At 32.7% G+C, this 7,422-nt stretch overlaps 1 protein-coding gene across 1 annotated transcript; it reads left to right on the top strand.

Annotated features, from left to right (window-relative positions):
• On the top strand, positions 3,135 to 5,898 carry LOC104702944 (NADP-dependent glyceraldehyde-3-phosphate dehydrogenase). The gene is made up of 9 exons (XM_010418874.2): positions 3,135 to 3,524; positions 3,764 to 3,957; positions 4,039 to 4,167; positions 4,258 to 4,377; positions 4,454 to 4,590; positions 4,666 to 4,821; positions 4,906 to 5,284; positions 5,366 to 5,482; positions 5,562 to 5,898. Exons 1-9 carry the CDS (start codon positions 3,380 to 3,382, stop codon positions 5,673 to 5,675), a joined length of 1,491 nt encoding a protein of 496 aa, XP_010417176.1. The 5' UTR covers positions 3,135 to 3,379; the 3' UTR covers positions 5,676 to 5,898.

Below are 7,422 nucleotides of genomic sequence, written 5' to 3'. Positions count from 1 at the left end.
AATTTATCGATAAATTAATAACTATTAATTTTATCGATAAATTAATATTTTATTAATTTATGAAGAGATTTTTAAAATTTTATATTACAAAATAAGATACTTTTGTTATTATTAATATTTTTAAAGATTTTTTAATACATATTTTTAATTTTTAATTTAGAGTTTAGATAAATACGATAAATGTTAGAAGTTTAGAGTTTAGAAGAAATTGCTACTAGTATCATTCATGGTAATGATGAAGTCGAAGAATATATTGCGGTAATTTTAGAACCAATTACATGTAAAGAAGCAATTATCACATTTAGAACTTTCCACAATTTTTAGATGCGGTTTGAGAAGACAACAATAAAAAAGATTAGAAATGAGCTCCAATAAGAATGTAAATTCAAGAATATGCAAACAACAATAGAGTCATATTTCACTAGATTTTCTTATATATATATATATGTTAATATTATTTGATTATTAATTTATGATATTGATGGGACCATATTTTTACATAGGATTTTCAAAAATATTCTTATCATATTAATTTATTGAAATGTGTTATTTTTTACACCGGCCCAACTCGGGACCGGAAAAATTTATTAATTTATAGTGAGTATTAATTTAAAGAGTATTAATTTATAGAGGGTTGACTAATATGACGGTTTTGAAACAAGGTTTAAACTACTAATATGACAGTTTGTTGTTATATAGCGGGACATGTTATTAACATGACGTTTTGAATTAACATTAGTATAAATATAAAATATCTATATTATTATTTTATAAGTACATTTTGTGTTATGTCCTTCAAATTTTGGTTATTTATTTTTTTTTATTTATAACATTAACCCCTAACTATTTTCCTAAAATATTAATTGCTAGAAACTCATTTAATGAAACTATTTAAATCGACCTAATTTGATACATTTATTACCATAAATAGCTTGACAACATCTATACATTTCGATTTTTCCAAAAACAATTCTATGCATTAAATTTTTAATCGCATAAAAATCTCCAAACATATTTTAATAGATTTTTAGAGACTGTATGATCTCTTAAATTTAAATGACATAGCCGAGTTTGAGTAACAAATGATTACAATCGCAATAATTATTATAACATTAATAAAGTTCATAAAAACGAGAACCCAACTTTAGAACTCAATAATCGGGTATATTTAACTTTAGCATCAAGAAAAACATTTAATATAATGTATACCGTGTTAAGAAACTGAATATTATTATGCGATAATGTTATCAACTCAAATAGGAAAACACTAAAATCTCTCTTTTATTGCTACGGATCGTAAACTCCTTACTCATCAAGCATTTTCCATGTATAAATATCAATTTCACAAACAAAACACAACACACAACCAAAACCACTAATATGACGGTTTTGAAACACGGGTTAAACCACTTATATGACAATTTGTTGTTATATAGCGGGACATGTTATTAACATGACGGTTTGAATTCACATTAGTAGAAATATAAAATATTATTAATTCGGTTTTGAAACACGAGTTAAATCTTCCTTTAATTATTTGGTCAATACCCCTAATATAAGAATATTAGAATATTAGACATATTAAATCAGGGTAATTTAACTCAAATTTTGTAAAACAATTAAATCATTGGTAAAATTGTGACTTAATCCTACAGTAGCTTATAAATTACATATTTATGTATTTATTTCCTCTATTATTGTTTTAACAATTGAAAATCCAAACAAAATTATTATTTAATTAAACAAAACAAATTAAATATATAAAAAAATGTTATTATTTTTTAAAAAATTGTCCCGCGGTACACCACCGCGGGTTAAAATCTAGTGTTGTTAAAAAAGCCAAATGATCAAGAAGATTTAATCGAGAACATCCAAGATGCATGGCCTTCTTGCTTCTTGGCGTACATGGACAGCCTCGTGAATGGCCGAGAAAGTTCCAATAAAATTCATAGAGCTTCGAAAGAAACTTATCAGAAAGATGTAGATCTCCTTCAACTCGTATTCACGAACTGCCATAGTTTTTTTTTTCACATCCAACACCATCTACACTCGAGGTCGTGGCGATTGGCGTGTACGGCTTACCATCACAAGCAGAACATAATAGGTTCCAGACAACCAACCGTCTTTGTATCTCGAACAAATACCAAATATGCAGTTCAAGAGCATGATACACGTTGATGCTTTTCATATCGACAATTCAAACCAAGAGCTACACACATATCAGCTTCCTCAACAAATTAAAGTGATTTTCTGGATGTGGTCAACCACAACAATTTCTATTTCTGTCTTTTCTTTTTCGAAATCTACGTATGCTACTTAGCACTAGCGAGACTTTTTTGGACCTTAATTTCCAACAAAACTGATTTGAGGGGTGAAAGGTTCTCGAAATACCATCTCAATAGTGTTTCCAAACTACCCACATCTACGTGCTTTTTATCTTTGGCCTAATATTTTACTTTTTTTTTTAACATCTTTGAATTGACAATACTCGATCCATAATCCAATCCCTACTAAGCGAAATAAAGTAACATAGTAAAATCGACTTTCGTAAAGAATGATATATATAGTTAGTTAACCACTTGACTAAACGAACTTACCCATTTTTTTCCTCTAATAAACGTAGTAATTTGGAATGGTTTTCCCACAAAAACCGTATATATCCATAAAGTAGGTTATATATGCTTTTATTAAATCACATCTACTGCACATATTGTAGAAAAAATTGCTTTGTATTTCAAATAATAAGACAAACTTTTTTTTTTGTTATAGCTATATGACATACTTAGAAAATTGAAGTAACGAAAACAGAATAATATCTAAATCATTTAAATGTTCTTAAAACTTTCCCATATATTATTTTGAAAAAAATCGGAATATTTCATAAGAAACGGACTTTTGGACATAGGGAGTTAAATACATGCATGTCTGTTAGTAATGAACTCAAAAAAATGCTTTGTGGTTGTGGCCATCATGAGTCCCTTCGTTAACAAACCAATGGTACGTGTAGGACCAAAGCTATTCAATAACCAACAAAACGATCACACACCAAGAAACGCTCTCTAATTCTCAATTCTCATTTCTACACCATACAAATTTTTTCATCTTCCTTTCTTTATCCTTTTCAAGATTTTCTTTTACCCTTTATATCACTTATCTATCTATCTACCTTTCCTGCTCTTTCACCACTCCTTCCATTAAATCTCTCTCTCTCTCTCTCTCTTGCAACACTCAAGAAGCGAGACACAGAGGAGAAACCCTTCTTCTCTCTTTTTGATTTTGTTTTTTCTTATTGGTTATATATTCAGACATTGTGTGAACAGAAAATACAAAACACAACTTTGTGTTCTTTCTTTTAAGTTTTGTTTCAGAGACATCATCAATGGCGGGGACTGGATTGTTTGCAGAGATTTTAGACGGAGAAGTCTACAAATACTACGCTGATGGAGAGTGGAAAACTTCTTCCTCTGGTAAGAGTGTGTCTATCATCAACCCAGCCACGAGGAAGCCACAGTACAAGGTTCAAGGTATGTTATCATCAACTTCTTCTTAAGTTTCATGCTTATGTTGTCTTCTTAAAAACCAGATTTAAGGCCAAAATTTGCAGATATAGTATGGATAGTGTTTAATTACTTGATATAACAGTTAAAAATGGGAAATTGAGATTAACTAAGGTAAAAATCTAAGAATCTCTGAAGAGAAACAGAGGAGATTAAAAACAGAGGATTTAAAGATAAGATAATGTTTTGTTTTCTGTTAATGACAGCATGCACGCAAGAAGAAGTGAACGCGGTGATGGAACTAGCGAAATCGGCTCAGAAATCGTGGGCAAAGACTCCTCTTTGGAAAAGAGCTGAGCTTCTTCACAAAGCTGCTGCGATCCTCAAGGACAACAAAGCTCCCATGGCTGAGTCTCTTGTCAAGGAAATTGCTAAACCCGCCAAAGATTCTGTTACTGAGGTCTCATTCTCCCTCTCTCTCTTTCTCTCTGTGCATCTTTCTTTTTTATAGCAGATCTCTAATGTTTGATTTTGGTGAAAGGTTGTGAGGTCTGGAGATTTGATATCTTATTGTGCTGAAGAAGGTGTTAGGATCTTAGGTGAAGGGAAGTTTCTGTTATCCGATAGCTTCCCTGGTAATGACCGTACTAAGTACTGCCTCACTTCTAAGGTATAACCTCTCTTGATTCATATGTCTTGCATCAATGGTTGAAGTCTTACAAATGTTTTGATCATATTATGTGTTTGATTTTGTTTGCAGATTCCTCTCGGTGTGGTTTTGGCTATTCCTCCATTCAATTATCCGGTCAATCTCGCTGTATCAAAGATCGCTCCTGCTTTGATTGCTGGAAACTCTCTTGTCCTTAAACCTCCAACTCAAGTAACTAAAAAGAAATTTACACTGTTTATAAAATTGATGTTATGAAAATTCTTTTTTAACTGTCTGTTTCTTTTAGGGAGCTGTTTCTTGCCTTCATATGGTACATTGCTTTCACTTAGCCGGTTTCCCTAAAGGACTTATCAGCTGCATCACTGGAAAAGGATCTGAGATTGGCGATTTCCTCACTATGCACCCTGCTGTGAACTGCATTAGGTATATATACATATACTTTCAACAAACACGTTATGTTCCTGTTCACTACTAAATTTTTTGGATGACTGGTTTCAGTTTCACTGGTGGTGATACCGGAATCTCAATCTCTAAGAAAGCTGGTATGATCCCTCTTCAAATGGAACTTGGAGGAAAAGATGCATGCATTGTCCTGGAGGATGCTGATCTTGATTTAGTTGCTTCCAACATCATCAAAGGAGGATTCTCTTACAGGTAATCTAGCTAGCTAGCTACATTAATGAGTGTAGTTAACCGATATTTATGCGTTAAGTAACCGGTTTTATCTACCTTAACCAGTGGGCAGAGGTGCACTGCTGTGAAGGTGGTCCTAGTGATGGAATCAGTGGCTGATGAACTAGTTGAGAAAGTAAAAGCTAAAGTGGCCAAACTCACGGTTGGACCACCTGAAGATAACTCCGATATCACAGCCGTAGTGTCGGAATCTTCAGCTAATTTCATTGAAGGATTGGTGATGGATGCTAAGGAGAAAGGAGCAACCTTTTGTCAAGAGTATAGAAGAGAAGGTAACTTGATTTGGCCATTGCTTTTGGACAATGTTAGACCGGACATGAGGATCGCATGGGAGGAACCATTCGGTCCTGTCGTGCCCGTCTTGAGGATCAGTTCTGTTGAAGAAGGGATCAATCATTGCAATGCTAGTAACTTTGGCCTCCAGGTTTGGCTATTTAGGCTTTGGTTTAGTCTTGTTTATTTGGTTTTCCCTTAACCGGAGCTAACTCAACAATTTCATTTGAAGGGATGTGTATTCACTAAAGACATCAACAAGGCAATACTGATCAGTGATGCAATGGAGACAGGAACCGTTCAAATCAACTCTGCACCAGCTCGTGGACCGGACCACTTCCCTTTCCAGGTAAATCCTCGATTTATAAACCCATTTTCGCCTCGGTTATGACCGGTTAGCTAACTTGGTTTTGTGCTGGGATAAACAGGGACTAAAGGACAGTGGAATAGGATCACAAGGTGTGACAAATAGCATCAATTTGATGACTAAAGTGAAGACCACTGTCATTAACTTGCCAACACCTTCTTACTCTATGGGTTAGTTTCCCCTTTTTATTTTCTGTTCTTCATCTTAGAATCAAATCAATCTGTCATGTTTGTATCGGATTAAATCAAAAACTGCGAATAAAAAGGGAGTGATTAGTGTAACTATTATGGTTTGTAATCTCTATCTATGTAACCAATAAGAGGATATTATGAAAGATGAGTGAGAGCTTTGATTGTGTTGTACTGTTGTGTTATATAACAGGGGACGGTTTCATCTCACGACTGTGATTCGAACACACAAAACATCCTTTTTATAAAAGTCTCTGGAGTTTATAAATTTTAAAATAAATTTTCTTTTTGTTAATGGATAAAATTGAAAAATACTATCATCTTATAATAATTCTCTGGGACCAATCTCATCGATTTCTCCGGTGGAATTTTCCAAAAAATTATTCTTTTATATGGTATCGAAAGTACAAACTAGTCAGATAGATACTGTTTGTAAGGTAAAAAAACGTTTTCAAGTACTGTCCGAGTCTGATCTGACCAGAGCCGAGGGTCATGGAGGCCAGAGGCGGTAAGAAAAAAAAAACACTTTAACTCATATAAAAAAACAAAAAATTAATAATAACTAATATCACCTTTAAAAGAGTAGAGTCAAACACTAAAATATTAGTTATAAAACATACATAACACAAATAGCAAAATATAATGATATCAAAGAAGTTAATTTTGCTAGAGGATTGCAAAAACAATGAAGAGAAAGAAACACGCTTAAATTTGACATTAGGAATAATAAATAAATTAGATTTTTATCCTAATTTGTTATTTAGCTTTAAGTTATAATTTGTTTCTTTTCTTTCTTTTTTGTAAAAACTTTGTGGTTCTATTAATTTAAAAGCATTATGTTTCTCAAGTTAAGCTTATATGATTAGAAACAAAAAAAATGAAGGCCGTAGGCCAAAGTTTCTTTTTTGCCTACATAGGCACGGCTCTGGATCTGACCCATCTTAGAGCATAGGCATTGGTTGTCCTATGTTTTTGGTCCCCTAATTATAATAGTATTATTTTGAAAGGTTTTTATTTTTAGTATAAGCATTAGTGTCTATTTGTATTTGGTCCCCCGAATAAAATAATAATATTTTTAAAATTTAAATATTAATTATTTAAAGTTGAAAAACAAAAACATACAATTAAGACATTAAAAATAGAAAACATCAAAAGAAAAACAAACATTTTATTCAAGTCATAGAAATTTGAAATNTTTAAAATTAATCTTCATTATCTTGAAGATGTCCAAATTTAGTCCAAATATGCTCAATCAAATCATGTTTTAGTTGGTCATGGGCTTGTTTATCCCGAAGTCTTGTTTGGCGAGTAATCGTAGTGCTGATATTTGAACCCACACCGGCAGCACCAACGGTATATGTTTGATCCACATGTTCTCCGTGTTAAAATTCAGAAACAATGTTTCTGTAACTGTATGTATGTCGTTCATCTTCGACAATCATATTATGGAGTATTATGCATGATCTTATAACATTTGCCATTTTGTATTTATCCCATAAACGAGATGGATTTTTAATAACGGCGAATCTAGATTGCAAGACTCCAAATGCACGCTCAACATCTTTCCGCACAGCTTCTTGTTTTTTAGAAAAGAAAGATTTTTTCATACCTTGTGGAAGTCGGATAGATTGAATAAAAGTGGCCCAATTTGGATAAATCCCATAAGTGAGATAGTACGCCAAATTGTACTCCCTTCCGTTGACAACGTAGTTGACTTCCGGAGCTTGACCGGTT

This window comes from Camelina sativa, chromosome 7, assembly GCF_000633955.1.
Source record: "Camelina sativa cultivar DH55 chromosome 7, Cs, whole genome shotgun sequence".
In the NCBI taxonomy this organism is placed as follows: domain Eukaryota; kingdom Viridiplantae; phylum Streptophyta; class Magnoliopsida; order Brassicales; family Brassicaceae; genus Camelina; species Camelina sativa.
The sequence above is the reverse complement of the archived record's forward strand: the minus strand, read 5'-3'. Positions and strand labels throughout refer to the sequence as shown.

Excerpts from the sequence above, each read along its gene's own strand:
- LOC104702944 (XM_010418874.2), top strand. The coding sequence starts at position 3,380 with ATGGCGGGGACTGGATTGTTTGCAGAGATTTTAGACGGAGAAGTCTAC. Across the intron at positions 5,285-5,365 it reads CTAGTAACTTTGGCCTCCAG|GGATGTGTATTCACTAAAGA; the intron begins GTTTGGCTATTT and ends TTTCATTTGAAG. Across the intron at positions 5,483-5,561 it reads CGGACCACTTCCCTTTCCAG|GGACTAAAGGACAGTGGAAT; the intron begins GTAAATCCTCGA and ends TGGGATAAACAG.